Below are 21,113 nucleotides of genomic sequence, written 5' to 3'. Positions count from 1 at the left end.
TTTCTTTCATTCGATCAGAATGCTTGGGAAAAGCTGAAGAAAAAAAACCACAATTATATATGGCCCCATATGCTTAATATCTATAAAACTTCAAGAATAATATGTAATTGACTTTATTTTTAAACATTTATTTATTTACTTGAATCGAAGAGTTACAGAGATGCAGAGGCAGAGAGAAAGAAGTCTTCCATCTGCTGATTCTCTCCCCAAGCTGGGCCGATCCAAAGCCAGGATCCAGGAACTTCTTCTGAGTCTCCTACATGGGTGCAGGGGCCCAAGCACTTGGGCCAACTTCTATTCCTTTCCCAGGCCATAACAGAGAGCTCGGTTGGAAGTGCAGCAGCTGGTGCTAGAACCAGCGCCCATATGAGATGTCAGCACTACAGGTGACAGCTTTACCTGCTATGCCTCAGTGCTGGCTCCTATAATTAGCTTTCATGGAGGTCATCAGTTCTTTGAGAATGTTAAGAGAATGGATCAAGGCTGACTTCTGAAAAAGGTATAAGGGATGACTAAGGGATGGCATTGGAATGGCACAGTTTCATTCTAGGGTGGGAGCTAGGCGACTGAAGGTAGTTAGCTAGTGAGGAATAAGTATAAGATAAAGAACCATGATGAAATTCAAGAAAACTCAGTCTACAGTGAGTCCAGAGTTAGTAGAACTGGGGATGGAAAATATGTTCCAGTGAAAAGTTATGTTGGAATAAGCTATTTTGTACAGATGCAAACTAATGGTTGTTTGCAAGATAAATTTATTGCTTTTATAATACAACTAATATTTTCAATTGTAGTTGTTAGTGCTATCTAAATGAAATTGATCAATAAGTGGTTCAGACTTTACTAGTATGGCTCAAATGTCAAAAAAGCCTTTATTTTATAACCCATTACAGTCATGCCATGAGGCAAATGTTTTAAAGATCTTGATGACACACAAACTCAAAAGATGTTCTAATTAGGATTCTAAATGCTAGTTGTTGTAGCTAGCTTTGATTATTGTGACATAGTAGAAAATTATCCAAGATCATATCCCACACTCCAGCAGAATGTGGTTAAGTATATAGAGGAGTAAGATAATAAAAAGGGATGATTTTCCCTGGGTGTGTAGCTATGGAGCACAGTATTTATATTCTATATCAGATAGCAGATAGATATAGATAGATCGATCTATATCTGTTGCTGCTGCTACAAAAATATTCTGTGATGTCCATTGTAAACATTTGGTAGACAAGAAAAGGACTCTGGACTATGGAAGACCAGTGGAATGAATTAATTCTTTCTTCTAAACTACACTTACGAGTGTTGTTGATTCTGTATCTACCTTGTGGGTTACAATTGCCTTCTTCATTCCTACTACTCCCTGTAGCTCACACATTCCCCCTCATAAATGACATTGGACTAGAATATAGTTCTTTTCTATCTAGATTTCACTCTTGGAAACGCTGTACCAACACTGTATCAGAACTCTGAACAAGATCATTCCATAGGACTAAGCCTATCAGAGAGTACCTTGAAGATTCCGCTTTATGATGCTTCCAGAGAAGAGTGATTATTTCCCTCCCTAGCAGCCTCTGATCACCTGCCTTTAAAACGTCAAGATGCCTATGTCCACTCTTCCAGCAGCTATTTTGTCTCACATGATTGCTATTAACAATGTACCTCCTCCCTCATTTCGCAGTATACCAAGTAAGTGGGGAATACTTTGGGAGTCTCATTCTTTGGTCATTGTTTTCAGCAGGTGGGACTGGAGGCACTCGAGCTTTGGTTGGGTCATTGGGAGCCTTTACTGATTGTAGTGGAGTGGGGAGACCAAATGTGTAAATCCTAGGCTGTCCGTTTGAAGCTCTTTCAAATCTATAGACCTCAAATAATTCTTCTTTGTAACACATGAGTCTTTATGGACCCTTAGGGATTCATACATTTTGAAAAAAATGTTTTACTATTGTTTATTTAATTCATTTGAATGTCAGAGAGACAGAGGAGAAGAAAAAGTGAGACAGAGATAATATATATGCTAGTTCACTCCCCAAATACCTACATCATATGGGCTGGATCAGGCCAAAGTCAGGAGCCAAGAACTCCATATGGGTCATCCATGTAAGTGGCAAGGACTTAACTACTTGAGTTATCACCTACTGCCTCTTAGGGTGTACATTATTAGCAAGAAGCTGGAATCTGAAATAGAGCTGGGACTCAAACCTAGGCACTTGGATATGGGATGTGGATATTCCAAGTGACATCTTTACCAATGTGCCAAACTCCAACTCCAAAATCTTTCAAGGTTTATACAATTGTCAGTATTTTCTTATTTTATATAGTCTAAATCCAGAATATTTTCTTGAATGTAACAGCCATAAATACATAAATCTATTCTTTGTGGCTAATAATATGTAATAGTCCCAGTGTTAGATGAGATTAAATTTTTTAGATATTATAGATAATACTTATGAACCTTTCAACGTCAATAAAGCAAGTTTTTTTATTTTATTATTCATTGAGTAGATCCATGGTATTTATTTGAAGGAGCTAGCCTGTATGTCCTTTTACCTCCAGAGGGCATTAACTTAGCTTTCCAGATACCTTTTTTAACATCATTGCTCATAGTTTCAAGGGAGGAAAAGGTATCTTGGTAGAAGTAATAGCCTTTGAAGGGGAATAACTGTGTCTTGAATTGCATTAGACAAAGTTTTCATGTTAAACTAAATTAATTCCTACATGTTACTTTATATGCTCTTATTATTATGAAAAAAACTCTTGTATGTGGTCAAAGTTTTATATTTCTATTTAAGTAGAGGTAAGTATTAAATATACTTTTTCCAAAAATCACAGCTTCTACTGTCAGATTTTATTTATGAAAAAGAAAAAAGAAAAAAAGCGATGACTTTTTTTAGCTGCTCAGGAAGCTCAGTAACTGCAAGTTAAAAGATCAAATTAATTTAGAATCAATGGGATGAGATATGTGCTACCCTCTGTAGTGTCTCCCAAGGACACTTAACTTCTGTGAAGTGATTAAAAGATGAAAAATCAGCAGCAATTTAGATCTCAGAACAGAATAGAACATAATGGAAAGCAGTAGAGCTCCCAATTTTCTCTTTAGAGGTTCCCACTTGATGTTCTATGTCTGACTTCTCTATAGAGACGTGTGCTGCTTACTGAATCATTGTGTCTTTGTGCTAACTCCAGCAAGTCAACAATTTCCCTGAGCAGACTCAACTGCCACTGCTGAAACAATGGCCCCCTGAAAGCCACTGAGGGTAGATGCTTTCAATCTTTAAAATGATTGAACCTGAATTACAAAAGAGTTATAAATGGGAATGAATCAAATGCAAAAGATTTTTAAAAACATCTGACCATTATATACATTCTTATTAACTTTGGATTTTGTTAGTTTGGTTAGATTTAGTGACTTATATCTATCTTTATATGGAATTTTATATGTGAATAATGTTTGTTGGTTGCTTTCTATAGCAAGTGTATATTTCATGTTATTTTATTTCATTTATTTTATTTGTACTTGACACAAACAATCATATATTTTATGGGGTAGAGTGTGATAATTAAATACATGTATGCAATGTGTAACGATCAAATCATAGTGATTACATTTTCTTCTCCTTAAACATTTATAATTTCTTTGTGTTGGGAATATTTGAATTCCTCTCTGCTAGTTGTTTCATTGGTTCCTAACAGGAAGTTTATGAGGTCTGAGGTAGGCAGAATAATGTTCCCTGATCATGTCCATGTCTTAATCCATAACACCAGAAAATATCCTAAACTACAAGGCAAGAATTGAGACAGCTTAATCAGCTGATCTTGATCCTGGGTTATCCCAGGCCCACTGTAATGATGGATGTCCTTATTAGTGAAAGCAGGAAGCAGGAACATGGCAATCAGAAGGATGAACTGTGAGGAAGACTCATGTGGCCACTTTGAAGATGGAAAGGCTATGGAAAGGCCAAGGCCTTGAGCAGCCTCTAGCTCAAAAAAGCAAATAAATGAATTTCCTTCTAGAGCTTCCAGAAGAAATGAAGTCCTGCTGAAAACAATTTTAGCCCAGTGAGCCTCTTTTCAGACTTCTGATATCCAGAACTGTGGAACAATACAAGGAGACTTCAAATAGTTCATGGAAAAAAAAAAAGATGTTTATTTTGGTGCAAAAAGGTTTTTAAATCCATGCATAGTTTTTTCTGTGAATACTTTCAAGATCTCCTCCTACATTTGAGTTGTTTTAAGCTAGTAGGATTATAGTAATTAGTTACAGAAGCAGTTGAAAACAAATACAAGGTACATTTTATTGTTCAAAATGATGAAGCATAGATGTGACACAGTTGTCAAGTAGTAGAGGTTCCTCACAGTATCATCCATGCACATAAACTCTCTATACTCATACAAGCAACACCAATAAACACTGCTCTCTTGTTTCCTTCTTGCATGCCATTCTGGAACTCATTGCCCATTCTGTCAGTTAAATGATGTATATACATTACTTGCATTTTGCCATTTAGGCTACTTACATGTTCTTGATGTAAGGGAGGTGACGTAGCACACATCTTCGAAGTCCCTTGACTCTGAAATTTATCTTCACAAATGTTTCAAGTTATTAAGTTTGACAGTTTAGTGCTGATAAGTTTCTTTCTTTCTTTTAAATTTCTAAATTTCCTCCTAAAATCTCTGTGGATTGTGCCTCAGGGCTCTCTACAGCTTACTACCCCAGGGAAGGGAATGCGTGTTCTCAAAAGCAAGAGCCGTGTCACTTTTTATCCTGGATAAGAATTTATCTATCTAAAAAAAATAAAACCTTATAGGTATAAAATTGTACATTTTACAACCTCAGTGAAAAAAACATGTGGTTTAAGTACATACTTGGCTCATAATTTGATTGATTAGATTTTCTGAAGAGACATAAGGAAAAAAAAACATGAAAAATTGTTAATGCAATGTGGAATCTGTGTGGAGCATGGTGTACTTTGTGTGGCCCCAAGTGCTGTACCTCTATTTTCTTCATCCTTATCAGGCTTATGCTTCTGAGAAAGATGGCGTGTAAAAATGTGGTTTACATCTTCACTACTGGCTGATCTGGGAGAAAGAATTTTTGCTCTTTCTCAGTAATCAAAGTGTTTTAAGTTCACTGGATATTTGTAGGTGCATTTTAGTTGTTCCACCATATGAAGATCTAGAAGGGAATAAAGGCACTCAGCAGCAGACCAGAGATACTTCAAGGAGTTTTGAAATAAGATAGTACTGTCAAGTGAATATTTTTCTTAGCTTTCTTCCCACCCCCATTTTATAGTGTACATTTGCTGAAAGCCTGAAAAGACAGTGTCATCATTCCCAAGACTTCAAGGGCATTTTCTGTAAGTTGAGAGCTTTTCAGTTCTTTAGTAGCTAGAGATTAAAGGAGTTTCAAAATATGTATTTATTTGGAAAACTGAATATTGTACCACTTTAAGGTTTTAAGCATCCAAACTCTAAGGGTACAAGTAAGAAAAAAGGAGGCTAGTCAGCAGAAAAACAAGGAGGCAGAATGTGTAATGCATGAAGAAACAAGCTTATGGAAACTAAGGAATGTGAGTGGAAGTTGCAAGAAAGAATTAAAGGTGGGGAAAGATGGTTGAATATTTGTGTGTGTCTCTGTGTTTACATAAACAATAATGGTTCCTATGAAAATGCTATAATATAAATTAGGCAAAGAAGTATTGGGAAATTATGTTCTTAGCTTTTATTTTTCATTGTAAAAGTCACTTTTATTTAAATCCAAAGGATGAAGTTTGGCTGTATTGGCAGTAAAGACAAATAGCACACATTTTTTTTTTTAATCATTGTTATAATTATCCCAGTGTACTTTGAGTCAGACAATTTTGAGAGAAATTAGGTTAAGGGAACTTTTTTTAATATTTATTTTATTTATTTGGAAGGCAGAGTGATGAGGAGGCAGAGAAAGAGATCCTTCATCCACAGGTTTACTTCCCAAATGACCATAAAGGCTGGAGCTGGGCCAGGCTAAAGCCAGGAGTCGAACTTCACCGGGGGTCTCCCACATTGATGGTAGAAGTCGAAGTACTTGGGGCCAGCGTCGTGGCGCAGTAGGTTAATCCTCCACCTGGCATCCAATATGGGCTCCGGTTCTAGTCCTGGATGCTCCTCTTCTGATCCAGCTCTCTGCTATGGCCTGGGAAAGCAGTAAAAGACGGCCCAAATCCTTGGGCCCCTGCACCCTTGTGGGAGACCAGGAAGAGGCACCTGGCTCCTGACTTCGGATTGGCGCAGCTCCAGCTGTTATGGCCAGTTGGGGAGTGAACCAGCAGATGGAAGACGTTTCTCTCTATCTCTCCCTCTCACTGTCACTCTACCTCTCAAATAAATAAATAAAATTAAAAAAAAAAAAGAAGTCCAAGTACTTGGCACATCATTTGTTGCTTTCCTGGACATATTTGCAGGAATTGGTCTCTTATTTCCTCACTCTGACTCAGAAATAAATTCTCTAGCTCTAGTACTAGTTCTATATTACTAATACTCCAGGTACATAGATGGATCCTCCATTACCTTTTACTGAATGCTCTTTGGTCTTCCTGACATACAGTGAAACAGATTACTCTGCTGATAGGATTATTAAAACGTGAATTAGATCATAGTAGCTCTGAAACTCTCAGGGTCCTACTCTTCACTAAGACTTAGATTATAATCTTTTTTTCAAAACCTGGTATTTAAATATTTCATTATTTGAATAAAATCAGTCTCTTGTCCTCAGTCTTACACTTCCATTGAAACAACCCTCCATTTTGATTGACATTCCTTAATTCTATGTGCTAACCTTGATCAGGTGCATGTGTGACTTCCTACATATAGTCAGATAGTCACACTTGGCACACATGCTTACAAGAATATTGCATAGAATTGCAGCTTCCCAGAAGGGCAGTGTCAAGAGTTTTCCCTTCTGTGGCAGAAGTGCTTGCAGCTGCCTAGGCATAGCCCTGTGTTCAGCCCTCAAAGTAGTAGCCCTGGTTCACATTGGGCAGATGCTGATTGTCCTAGATTAAAAGCATCAGAAGCCAACATATCCTTTAAAAATTCCATAAGCACTGTTCATAGGTTTCCTGCAAGCAACCGCTCAATGACAAGGGCTAAAATATTTTGGTTTCCATCAGGTATTTGCATGTCACATATAGTATCTACTAGTCCAGATGCAATTCATTAATCAGAGATGATTGTTATCAGAAGCAAGGTTGCCTGGCAATACAATTGCCTATGCACCTTAACTGGTTACTTAAAAACAGAGCTGGAGAGTCGTCATGCCGAGGGAAAAACTCTTCCTTGAATTACAGCATCATAATCTTCACCACACGCTTGTCCCGTGGCTAATGTTTCCTGTCTTTGGCATCCCCCTTTATTTTCCTCTATCTGTCCCTATCATTCCAGTTCTTCAAAGTGCTTCTCAACTACTTTGATCTTCCAAATACACTTCTGACCTCTCCTGTATGAAACAATCTCTTCTCCATCTCTGAGCTCCTTCAGCTCTTTTTAAATATTCCCCCATTAATACTTTTAACATCACACTACATACCTTAAATGTACATGTACCTTTGAATTATGATTCTTATTTGATGAATATTTTTCCCCTTTTACACTCTTTTATTTATATAAAAGGAACAAATTTCATGTGTTTCATATATACAATTTTAAGATCATGATACTTCCCACTATAGTCTTCCTCCCTCTCTTATTCTCACCCTCTCTCCTCCTCCTTTTCTTATTTTTCTTTTAATTTTTACAATGACATACTTCCAGTTTTCTTAAGAATCATGAGTTTAACCATCCACAAAATAAAGAATTCAACATAAGTAAGTTGAAAAACCACTGTTCCTCAAGACTATAAACAAGGACTATGAACAATAATCAAATCACAAGACATCAGTTTCACTCATATATATTCCTTTTTGTGTGTATGTGATCTCTATGTCAATTTCCACTAATTAGGAAATACATGATATTTGTCTTTTTGGAACTGGATTGTTTCACTAAGCATAATGGTCTCCAGTTGCATCCATTTTGTTGTAAAAGAATTTCATTTCTTTTTATGCTGAGTAGTGGTCTTTCCTGTATATATACCACAGTTTTTCTATCCTGTCATCAGTTGATGGATATCTATGTTGTTTCCATATCTTAGCTATTGTAACTTAAGCTGCAATAAACATGGAGGTACAGTTAACTTTTTCATATGCTGATTTCATTTTGTTCGGGTAAATCCCCAGGAGTAGAATGGCTGAGTCATATGGTATATCTTTTTTCAGATTTCTAAGGGATCTCCATACTGTCTTCCATAATGTTTGTAGTAATTTACATTCCCACCAACAGTGTATTATGGTAATTTTCCTCCATATTCTCACCAGCATTATTTGTTTTTCCATTTTTGGATGATAGTCCTTCGATCTGGGGCGTGGTGAAACCTCATTGTGGTTTCTGTTTGCATTTCCCTGATGGCTAGTGATCCTGAGCGTCTTTTCATTTGTTTGTTGGCCATTTGAATTTCATCCTTTGAAAAATGCCTGTTTATATCTTTAGCTCATTCCTTAACTGGATTGTTTGTTCTGTTGCCATTGAGTTTTTAATTTTTAAAGAACTTCCATAATGTTTCCCATATTGGCCATAGTAATTTATGTTACCACTGACATTATAGTAAGGCTGCATTTTCTCCAAATCCTTTCCAGCACTGACCTACCGCAGCGGCCATTGGAGGGTGAACCAATGGCAAAGGAAGACCTTTCTCTCTGTCTCTCTCTCACTGTCCACTCTGCCTGTCAAAAAATTAAAAAACAAATTAAAAAAAATAAAAAAAATAAAAAATAAAAAAAATAATTATTCCTTTTGCTGAGCAGAAATATTTAGTTTGATGAATTCTCATTTGTCTGGGTTTACTTTTTTTTTTTTAAAGATTTATTTATTTGAAAGGCAGAGTTACAGAGAGAGAGAAGCTGATGAGAGAGAGGTCTTCCATCTGCTGGCTCACTCCCCAGATGGCTGCAACTGGGCCGATCCGAAGCCAGGGGCCAGGAGATCCTCTGGGTGTCCCTGGGGTGCAGGGCCCAAGCACTTGGATCATCTTCTACTGCTTTCCCAAGCCACAGCAGAGAACTGGATTGGAAGTGGAGCAGCCAGGACTTGAACTGGCACCCATATGGGATGTCAGCACTGCAGGTGGCAGCTTTAGCTGCTATGCTACAGCGCCAACCCCTGGTTTTACTTTTGTTACCTGTGCTTTTGCAGTCACATCCAAGAAATCGCCACCAAGAACAATGCCGTGGAGACTTTCCCTATGCTTTCTTCTAGTAGCTTCATAATTTCAAGTCTTACATGTAAGTCTTTAAGCTATTTTGAGTTGTGTTTTATGTACGTTGTGAGAGTAGGATTCAATTTCATTCTTCTGCATATGGATATATGGTTTCCCTATAATCAGGTACTGAAGAGACTGTCCTTTCCCTACTGTGTGTTCTTGACATCTTTGTTAAAAGTTAATTGACTATAAAATGATTTTGTCTTGGTCTTGTCCAGCACCAGCTTTCACTTGATAGATTTGGTGCTGAGTTTCAAGTTTAAAGCCTGGACTTAATTCCCTTTCCCACTCTCTAGTAGGAGACCTTGTGGTACTGCTGGTAACTGGGTAGCCTTGACATGGGCAACTCACCCCTTCTGTGTTTCTCCATTGGCTCTCACTGTTGTGTTAAAACCAGCAGCTGTGGTCTCTCATGTGTCTCGGCACATGTGAAGGCAGTTTGATGCATAAGCAGCTGTCCAGACGGCATCCCCAGGGGCAGATGATCCCTGGCACATCTCAGTCACTGTTTTGCTCTGCCTCTGTATTCTTTAGCTGTCTGTTTCCGTTCTGTTTTCCCTTCCTGTGACTGCGTCTCCAAAATATGTCTTTTTCATCCATGCGGTAGAACTTTGTTCTACTCGTAGCTGTGGATTCCATTTGTTCTCTCAACATTGCAGCAGCAGCTTCACGGCGCTCTAGCCCAGACTCAGTGACAGCAGCTGGTGCTCTGCCCCGCAGGTTGGGTCCCGGCTTTGCAGTGCTTATTCCTTCAAACTGCTTTTTTTTTTTTTTTTTTTTTTTTTGACAGGCAGAGTGGACAGTGAGAGAGAGAGACAGAGAGAAAGGTCTTCCTTTTCTGTTGGTTCTCCCCCCAATGGCCGCTACGGCTGGCGTGCTGCGGCCAGTTCACCGCGCTGATCCGAAGCCAGGAGCCAGGTGCTTCTCTTGGTCTCTTACGCAGGTTCAGGGCCCAAGGACCTGAGCCATCCTCCACTGCCTTCCTTGGCCACAGCAGAGAGCTGGACTGGAAGAGGAGCAAGTGGGACAGAATCTGGTGCCCTGACTGGGACTAGAACCCTGGGTGCCGGCGCCACAGGTGGAGGATTAGCCTACTGAGCCACGGCACCGGCCAAACTGCTTTTTGTCGTTCAACCTCTGCCCTTTGCTTCTTCAGCAAAAATAGTGGAGGTAGCTGCTTTCCAGATGCTATTTCGTGTTCCCCTTTCTTCTCGTCAGTTCTTGATTACTTGGCTAACAGTGCTTTGGATCAATTTCCTCCAGTAAAAGTCTCTCGATGCTCTACCCTGTTGAGAAAATCAAAGTTTTCTTCTTTCTGATTTTTCTATCAAAATTGAATAAATATCCTGTCCATACTTTTTTTTTTATTGGTAGACAATTGGATTAATAAAACTTCAAGGCCAAAGGATGCATGCATTTTAACTATGGTAAATATTGGCAGATTATACTCCAAAGAAGTTGTTCTAATTTCTAGTTAAACTAACAGTATAAGCAGCAATCTACTTCACAAGATTTTTTTTTTTTACTAATATCATGCATTATAAAGTAAAATTTTGGCAAATGAATGAATTGAAATTAGTTTTTATTGATACTTGAATTTGCATTTCCTTAAAAATATATTTTTAAAAATTTACCTTATTTACTTGAAGGGGAGAGAGAAAGAGAGAGAGAGATTTGCTGGTTCATTTCTCAAATACCCATGACAGTGGGAAGTAGGCCAGACTGAACCCAAGAGCCAGGAATTCAATCCAGATCTCCCATGTGGGTGGCAAAAACCCACTACTTAATCCATACATACTGCCACCTAGGGTAGGAATTAATAGGAAGGTAGAATTGGGAGAGGAGCTGTGACTTCAGTTGTCACTACCATTTGGGGTATGGCCAGGCCAAGCAGTATCTTCACTGCTATGCCAAATGCCCATCCCTAAATTTGTTTCTTTCATTAAATTTTTAATTTACTTTTATTTATTTGAAAGAGAAGACTGATACAGTTAAAAATAGAGATCTTTCATCTGCCATTTTATTCTGCAAATATCCTCAACAACCAGGGCTGGGACAGGCTGAAGCCAGGAGCCAAGAACTCCATCCTAGTTTCCCACATGGGTTGCAAACATTAACCCAAGTGTTTGAGCCATTTCCTGCTACTTCCTAGGTTATGCCTTAAGCAGGAAGATGGGTCAGAAGTGGAATGCCAGGTCTCAAATGCAAGCACTCCTATATGGGTTGCCTGGGTCCCAAGTGGTGGCTTAACCACTAAGCCAAACACCTTATGTTTCTTTAAGAGTAAAGTCAAGAATCTTTTCATATATTTGTGACCATTTGAATTTATGTGAACAATCTATGTCCCTTGCCCATTCAATGGAGTTTCTCTGTTTGAAAAAAAAATCTGTACAAAAGAAATTAGTCCTTTTCATGTATTTAAAAATATTTTCATTAATTTGCATTTGCCTTTTTCATTATGATTTTTGTGTCACATAATTATCTAGAATGTATAGTTTTTGTATACTGTTTATATTGATCTTGCTTAGAAATTTATCCTCCAGTAGTTTTTCTAAGGTAGACAGTGCCCATGAGGAAAATTATATTCTCACTTTAAAACTTTCTTTCCCTTTGGTCTGAAAGGGAGGTTTTTTCTACTTACTGTTTACTTTGCTGATGGCGAAGTAAATCTAGCTATGAGATTATTATTTAAGCTCTTATTTTGGCTATGCTATTACAGAAAAATGTTAGCCATCTCTTTTATAAGGTCTAAAGATTAAATTGTGCGTCCTACAGATTCCTTTATAATAGAATTAGTTTCCTACCTTGAGGAGAATAGAGAAATGAAAGAACAAGTTGGGCTTAGAATAGAGAAATGAGGGAGCAAGTCCTAGATCGCTTGCTGACAATAGCAATATTACATGAATACTTAGCAAACCGTTTCAACCATTAGATAACAACTTAAGAAAACATTTACCAGAAGGTGCAATGCCTTCTATAAATTTTAAGAATCATGTATTTGAAAACACCTCTTAAATATCTAACATGGTGTAGTTTTTTTAACCAGTAAACTTAAGCACAACCATATAAAATGTTTTTAGTTTCTTTCTACCAACAAGTATAAAACATATGAGGCAGAGATTCAGGTCACACACTCCATACCAACTTTTAAAAGTGATTCCCAGATGATTTTCTTATGTGTACAGTTTTGTTTCTTTAAAATATTAAGCTTGTTAAATATGTGATGCATCTGTAGAATAGTGATGTAGAGCTACAATTAAAAAGTGTTCTTATGACCAACCGTTTTAATACCATTTGTTGAGTAATCTTATTCCTACTAATAAGAAACGCCAGTTATTTCATGCAAAAGTTTCAAATGCACTATCGATCTGTTTTGGGATCTATTATTTACTTTCTCTGCTTATCTCTTGCCTATTCATGTACCAATGTTAAATTATTATAGTTGTTGAAGCACTCTATATCAATATCTGGTAAGATGAACCTCTATCGATTACTTCTTTTGCAAGGACTTTCGCTGGCTTTTCTCCCATGTTTGTTTTTCTATGTGAAGATGAGACATATTTAGACTTTTTCAATAAGCATCTTGATATTTTAATTTAAGTATGTTAGATTGAAGAATAAATTTATGGATCATTTACAATTTTTATATTAAACCTTCCTACTCAAGAACCAATATCTATACTATCCAGCATTCCTAATTAGAATTTATGTGAGAGTCCTTTTATGCCACCAAATGGGATTTATCCCTGGATAATTTTTTTTCTTCCTAATATGAGTGATTGTCATATTTTCTAACTACAGCAGTGAATAAGAAAGAAAATGAACTTTTTAAAGTATTTAAAACTTTGAAACAATTACAATCTTACAGATGTTGGAAACTCAGTATAAGGAAGCTTAGTTTTCTAGAGTCATTTGATGATCTGTCATTTCAAAATATTTTGGTGTGTATTTATTAAAAACATTCTCATCTATAATCACAATACAACCATCAAAATCAGGAAATTAACACTGATACTTTACTGGAACTCTGTAACAGACTTCTTTCAAATTTGGCCAGTTGTTGCAAACATTTCTAGTAAAAGAATCCAGTTCCAAATCTTGTGTTGCATTTTGCTGTCTTGTCTCTTAAGTTCTCTTCAGTTTGGAATAGTTTCTCAGTTTTCCTTGACTTTTATGACCTTGAAACTGGGAGATTACAAACCAGTTATTTTGGAGACTATCCTTCAATTTGGTTTGTCTGATATTTCTTAATGATTAGATTTAAGGTGTATATCTCTGGCAGATATAGGTGGCACCTGATTCCACTTTGTCCCACTATTGGAACTATTCACTCTGGTCTCTTTGTTAGTGTGATAAATGGAGTTTCTCTGCTACAAATTTACCCTTCCCTTCTCTAATGAATGTTTTTATGAAGATAAATTCTGAAAGTTTATAAATATCCCATTTCTCATGAAATGGTAAGTAAATAAATACAAAAACTCAGTGTTTTCTATTTCATTCAAAGTTTTATTTGAGAGACAGAGAATGGAGAATCAGAGAGAGAAGGGGGGGGAAGGGAAGGATGGAAGTGGGGGGAGAGGAATAACTCATCATCCACTGGTTCAATTCCCAAATTCTAGCACTAGGCAGGGCTGAAACTGGGAGCTGGGGACAAAATCCAAGTCTCCCACATGGGTGGCAGGGACTTGAGTACTTGAACCATCATCTGTTAACTCCTAGAGCACACATTAGCAGGAAGCTGGAATTGGGAACAAAGCTAGGACATTAATTCACACACTCTAGCATGAGAGGTGGTATGCTTAACCACTAGACCAAATGCATACGCCTATGCAAAGGTCTCACTGAGTTATCTTTATGTATCTTGACATTAAAGTTACTCACAATTTTGCTACTGGGAGCCTCTTTATGCTGCTTAGAGCACTTCCTTGTGTTCAGGCACACCATTTTACAGTTTATTTTGTACTTCCTCTGTTTCCTCTAAGGACCCAGCCAGTGTTCCAGTAAGTCCTGATTCACTTTCATGCAGAATTGCATTTAGAAATCAACACCTGGGTGCTAAATGTGCTTATTGGCCTTAGGGAGGCACTACTCCCTGGTCCTCTTGGTGGCTACATCTGGGAGAATGCAAATTTATTTATCTTTTTGTGTATCAATTTATATTTAAGTGTGAGTTTACGCCAATTTTTCCAATTCCAGTGCAACCTGTTAGGGCTCACTCATGTCTTCTCTCTGTATGTGTGACTCCCTTCTGTGTAATGATACACTTTTCTCTTATTGATATTAGATAACACTTTTGGTTGGTTTCCCTGTATTTAGTCTATTTTCTGTGTTTAAGGCCACCCAATTCTCACCCTGGCACTCAGCATTGGGTCTCCGCTTCCTGCTCCTTCCTCACGGGATTACCCTGCACATCCCATTTGGCCTCTGAGACTCCTCACAGGTTCAGCCCTCATGAAGATGCCCCCTACACATGCCCATGGCTGCTTTGGTACCCTCCATTTCACCCCTATCTACAGCTGGTATAGATGGCTAGATGCCTACCCTCTTCTACTACCCAGTGTCATTAAGACTCACTTGTTTGGAAAAGGGACAAACATTCAAACATGTAGTTACTTTTTAAAAACATTTATTTATTTGAAAGGCAGAGTTATAGAGAATAAGACATTCCATTTACTGGTTCACTCTCCAAATGGCCACAATAACTGGAGTTAGGTCAAACCAAAGCCAGGAGGTAGGCACTGAATCCAGGTCTCCCACATGGGTGGTAGGGGCCCAAGTAGTTAGGCCCTCTGCTGCTTTCCTGGGTACATTAGCAGGGAGTTGGATTGGAAATGAGTGGCTGGAATTCAAACAAGTACTTATATGGGATGCTGGCATCACAGGAAGTGGCTTAATCTGCTGTGCTACCATGCCTGCACCTGTAGTTACTTTTGTAATCAACCATTCCATTGAGTAGTCTATTGGGTTTCCAAACTGTGAAGATTTTGTTCTCGAATTAAATAACTATATTAGAAATAGTGATTTTTAAGTATTTTATTTATTTGAGAGGCAGAGTTACAGACAGAGGGAGAGACAGACATGTCTTCCATCCACTGGTTCACTCCCCAAATGGCCGCGATGGCCAGAGCTGAGCTGATCCACAGCCAGGATCCAGGAGCTTCTTCCAGGTCTCTCACATGGGTGCAGGGTTCCAAGACTTGTGCCATCTTCCTCTGCTTTCCCAGGCCATAAGCAGATACCTGGATCAGAAGAGGAGCAGCTGGGGCATGAACCAGCATCCATATGGGATGCCAGCACCACAAGGGGAGGCTTAGCCTACTCTGCCACAGCACCAGTCCCAGAAAAATTATTTATTTAGTTATTTGAAAGACAGATATCTATCTATCTATCTATCTATCTATCTATCTTTAGAGAGAGAGAGAAATCTCCCGTTTGCTGATTCACTCCCAAGAAGCTCCAACAGTAGGATTGAGCCAAGCCAATGAGAGGAATTGGGAACTCAGTCTGGAAGTGTCAGACACACATAGGGTACTTGAGCCATCATCTGGTTTGGCCACCCAGGGTGGTGGCCAAAGGGTAGCACCAAGCTGGAATCAGAAGTGAATCCAGGACCTGAACCCAAGCAATGCAATATTGGATGTAAGACACTTCAAATAGTGTCTCAATAGTTGTGTCAAATGCCCAACCCTGAATATTCTCATGTGTTAATTTTGGTTATTTTCTCATCAACTCTTCTCTGTATTCTTTCTTAACTAACATGCCCCTGATAAGTGCTGTCATCATTTATATCCCAAAGGTTTTGCAATAGTTATTTTGTCTCCATTTCTCTTTAGTGACTGAGATCAGCTGTTCCTATGTTGATTGCTACTAACATTATTCTCCATCTTATACCAAGAATGACTTGATTCCTAAAAATATGAACAAAATGTAGAATTCTTGCTCAACCCTGCATCCCTGAATATTGTCAATTCCAGGGATCCTTTCATGTATGTGCATGTCTCAAGAACTTCCCATTCTAAGGAAGATTTCATTGGTTGTAGCCTTCAGGGCTATACCACACTCTTTTGGGGGAGCTCTGCCTGTTAACAGAATGATGCATATTCTCTTGTATCTCTTTCATAGTTAATTGCTTTTTCCTTGATTGGCCAATAGTCTTCAGAATTTATAGCTAAAAATGTGGTTAATTTCAGTTTTTACTGAAGACATAGGCTTTTCTCTGTCCTCTCTTAGTTACTCCTTATATTATCTTAAGTTATTTAATGAGCTCTTTTTCATTATGAGTAGGTTTTTAATGGCAAAAAAATGGTATTGACATGACTTTTATCTACAAAGAAGATTAAATGATTAAAGTATGATGATCTTCAAGGAGCAGGATCTTTTTAGAGTATAATATGTATTCCTTTAAACAATTTTATTTTCATTTTCAAGCCATCATTATTTATCTTTGAGTTTTACTGAATTTAACTGACCCTGATAAATTAAAGTCACTTTCTTCTTATTTATTTATTTAGATCCAAGCATTGTGTTAAGTTCCAGGTTTTCATAGATAGGTAGGAAATTACTTGGTCCTCAGAGGGTTATAATAGATTGGAGAAACATAGGTGTAAGTGAAACAGTCATGAGGAAAGATGTTTCTTGCTCTAGTGCGACTATTTTTTGTAACACTATAAAAGCGCAATGGAAAATCCAAAGTCTCTTTTCTAGGAAAGTGGGGTTTCATAAAGTGTCACCGATAGCTTAACTTCTGGGCGAATCTAAAAGGATGGTGGAGTTTTCTAAGTTGAGAAATTAACCAAAGAGAATATTATATTTAAAGGTCGAAGTATGTTTGTGGAGCATTCAGAACATGTGCTGTTGAAAAATGGAGGTAATAAAGAAGGAACAGAGGTGGTGATAATCAACGAGGCCATAGAAGTTAATTTGGGTATGATTATAAAAGATATGATATTCCACGCAAAGACTCTACACTTTGACTTGTAGAGGATTAGAAAAGTTTCAAAGAAGAGTATGCAACCACATTAGATTTTAGAAAATACTGGGATAGTTACAAGAAGAGAATGGATTAAAGAGGAAGGAGCTTGGAGCCAGGGAGAATAGTTAGGAAGTTATTGGAGTAGTACAGTTGAGACTCAAAGATGATCTTGAACAGACCCTGACATGTCACATGAATATGTGTGGTATTCCTTCACAGGGTGCACAACACATGGTCCTTAGGATTGCAAAGGAGATATTTGCAAGATGTTTAGGATGTATTTAAAAGGAAGTAACATTGGTAGTCTTCATAACACATTGATCCCAAACATGAAAGGGTAGACTATGATTCCCAGAGAGATGATAGAATCATGAAAAATGGTATTTTTCTTAGCTGAAATAGAGAAATCAGGAGAGGATCAGGATTTTGAGGAAAAAAAAATAGGGGGGGGTTTTAAAGATTTACTTATTTCCATTTATTTGAAAGAGTGGCAGACAGAAATGAGAGAGAGAGAGAGGGAGAAAAAGAGAGAATGTCTTCCATCTGAAGGTTCACTCCCCAAACATCCCAACAGATCAGCAGGGCATATCTGAAGCCAGGAATACAAACCTGTCTGAGTGTCTTATATGGTGGCAAGGATCCAAGTACAAGGACCATTTTACTGGTTGTCTCCCTGGATATGCATTAGCAGGAAGCTGGAATTAGGAGAAGAGATGAGATGCAAATTCAGGAACTCCAATAATGGACGCAAGCATCCCAGGTAGCATCTTAATTGCTATGTCAAATGCCCACCTTAGGAGAAATTTGAAATGAAATTTTGGTTACCATGAATTTGATTTTCCCAGGTGACATTGAAAGTGAAGTGCAGATTAGACGTTTGGCTGGGGAATTAGATTTGAAAATTTTAAGTGGCTATTGATAGCTGAAGACGTGGGCGCAGATGAAATCATGAAGCAAGAGGATCTAAATCGAGGATATAGAGGTATTGAGAATAAATTCTAGGACACCAATGCCTAAGGAAAGAAAATGGGAGTTAGTAGAGCATTCTAATATGGAGAAGGCAAGAGATAAGATGGTGTCATGGAAGTCCAGTGGGAACAAGTTTCACCTATGTCAAATGTCACTGGTGATAACATGGTAAGGTAGTAAGATGAAGACTGAAAAAGAGATTATTGAACTAGAATCTTGAAGGTCTCTGGTAATGAAAGCAGTTTTATAAATGAAGGCAGAATATATATTTTAGTGGGTAGAGAAGCAACTTTGAGTTGAGCAAAAACAATAATGTCAATTACTTTTCCAAAAAATATTGACCATAAAGAGAAGTTATTTGGAAGACAGCAAAGAGATTCCTCAGAAATCTCATTATAAACCTGCCATATGATCCAGACATCCCATCCTGAGAATTTACCCAAATGAAATAAAATCAGCATATGAAAGTAATCTGTATTCCCATGTTTATTGCAGTTCAATTCACAAAGCCAAGATATGGAATTAGCCCAGATGTTCATCAACTGATGACTGGATAAATTTTATATATATATATATATACACACACACACACACACACACTATGGAATACTATACAGCTGTAAAAAAGAATAAAATCCTATCTTTTGCAACAAACGGATGCAATTGGAAACCATTATACATAGGGAAAGCCAGTCCTCCAAAACAAATACCATATATTTTCTCTGACTTGTGGTAACTCATAGAGCACAAAAAATATAATGTGTATGAGCAAAATTGACATTTTGAGATTTGATTTTTGTTTGCCACCCTTGTCTATATATTGAGGAATACTATTTTTTGTTTTTTGGTTTTTTTTCCTTCTTACTATTTGTTGAATGCTTTACTTATTGGAGAGTTGAAAGTGCATCATGGTAAAAATCAAAAGAAAGAACAAGAAAGGAAGGAGGAGGGAGGGTGGAAGCATAGGTGGGAGGGAGGGTAGGTGGGAAGTATCAGTATGCTCCTAAATCTGTATATATGAAATATACAAAATTTGTACACCTTATATAAATAAGAAATTATTTAAAAAGAGGAGTTATTTTGACAATTTTTGTAAGACACCCCTCTCTTAGAAAAAGAAAAAACAGGGCTGGTGCCGTGGCTTAACAGGCTAATCCTCCGCCTTGCAGCGCTGGCACACCAGGTTCTAGTCCCGGTTGGGGCACCAGATTCTATCCCGGTTGCCCCTCTTCCAGGCCAGCTCTCTGCTATGGCCCGGGAAGGCAGTGGAGGATGGCCCAGGTCCTTGGGCCCTGCACCCGCATGGGAGACCAGGAGAAGCACCTGGCTCCTGCCTTCGGATCAGCACAATGCGCTGGCCGCAGCGGCCATTGGAGGGTGAACCAATGGCAAAAAGGAAGACCTTTCTCTCTGTCTCTCTCTCTCACTATCCACTCTGCCTGTCAAAAAAATAAAAAATTTAAAAAAAAAAAAGAAAAAGAAAAAACAAACCAAAAACAGAAAAAAAAAAATTCTCTCCTCTCCTCTCCTCTCCTCTCCTCTCCTCTCCTCTCCTGTCTCTCTTCTCCTTCCCTACCTTTCCTTCTTCTAATCCTCTTTTTCCCTCTCTTCTCAGCTAATGAAAACCATTTATTTTAGCACCTCAAGGCACTGAAACAAGAAACAAGAACAATATGAATGCTCCCTGGATAACTGTCCCTAGTATTTTGTCAACATTTATTTGTAGCAGGTTTTCACCTTTTGATGGTTTACTTAGTTGCAGTTTTTCAGGTGCCTTATGTTTATTCAATATTATTTAAAGGAGAATTAACTTTGAGATTTTAGAAAACAATGAAATCAGCTGAAGAGAAATGAGAGAGCATTCTTATTGATCTCTTATTGCACAATTTAGACTTATTTAAAAACATTCCTTCTTCTAAGAATTATATTACTTATTTAATTAAAGGTACAGGAATAAACAGTCATCCTTATGATCCCTGTTGGATCCTTTTCTTCTGTCCAGCTTCTTGTCAGTACTTCAGACCTATGTTGGCATTTACCTTTCTATTATAGTATAAGGACAGCTGTTCTCACAACAAAAATTTGTTGCTAATGCTGCTGAACTGTGCTCTGAAAACTGTGTTAAGTCAGATTCCATTGATTGTTGGTTAATTATTAGAGTTTACACTGAAAGTTCTTTGAAGAGGGTTTGCAGCTCCCCATGCTCTGACACGTCCACCGGGTCACTGTGTCATGTTCTCTATGGAGGTGCCATCTATTCACCTTGCCTCCTATGCCTGCAGGTAAGTCTTGCCTCCTAGTAAACAGTGGCTGGGCATTGACAATATATCTAAGGTTTCATTTTTTTCATTGCTTATTCTTGCTTTTTGCAAGAGAGATTTATTCACTTCTTAATGGAAGGCTTTTGGTAAAAATGATTTAGGTATATTTAATACTCATGAAAGCTATACCATCACAGGCATACTTAATTCACCATTCTGCACAAAAATGAAAGTATATCTATATTGAATAAGTATTAACACATAAAAAGTACCATCAATGTACCACTCAGGTAAAACGTTGGGATTTTATTTTTCCATTTCAATTATATACAGTGGGAGGGAAACCGCTGACTACAGCGAGAAAAGTACTGCATGTTCTCCTTATACGTAGGAGAGCTGAAATTAAAAAAAGAAGAAATGTTTGTGTATGTCAGTTTTCTTGCAAATATGGTATTTCATCAAACTTCATCTTAAATCTTTGTCAAATTAAGAATTATATGCTACTGGCTGGCGCCGCGGCTCAATAGGTTAATCCTCCGCTATGCGGCGCCGGCACACCGGGTTCTAGTCCTGGTCAGGGCGCCGG

The 21,113-nt window shown here is 37.9% G+C and overlaps 1 protein-coding gene across 1 annotated transcript in view; it reads left to right on the top strand.

The window, feature by feature from the left end:
• The first annotated feature begins 1,595 nt into the window (after positions 1 to 1,595).
• CNBD1 (cyclic nucleotide binding domain containing 1) overlaps positions 1,596 to 21,113 on the top strand; it is a 502,062-nt gene continuing 482,544 nt past the window's right edge. Inside the window, 1 exon segment of the mRNA XM_062189512.1 lies at positions 1,596 to 1,683. Coding sequence (XP_062045496.1) covers positions 1,596 to 1,683 — 88 coding nt within the window.

The sequence above is a fragment of the Lepus europaeus genome, chromosome 4, assembly GCF_033115175.1.
Source record: "Lepus europaeus isolate LE1 chromosome 4, mLepTim1.pri, whole genome shotgun sequence".
NCBI classification, from domain to species: domain Eukaryota; kingdom Metazoa; phylum Chordata; class Mammalia; order Lagomorpha; family Leporidae; genus Lepus; species Lepus europaeus.
Note: the sequence above shows the minus strand (reverse complement) of the source record. Positions and strands in the feature narration are given on the sequence as shown.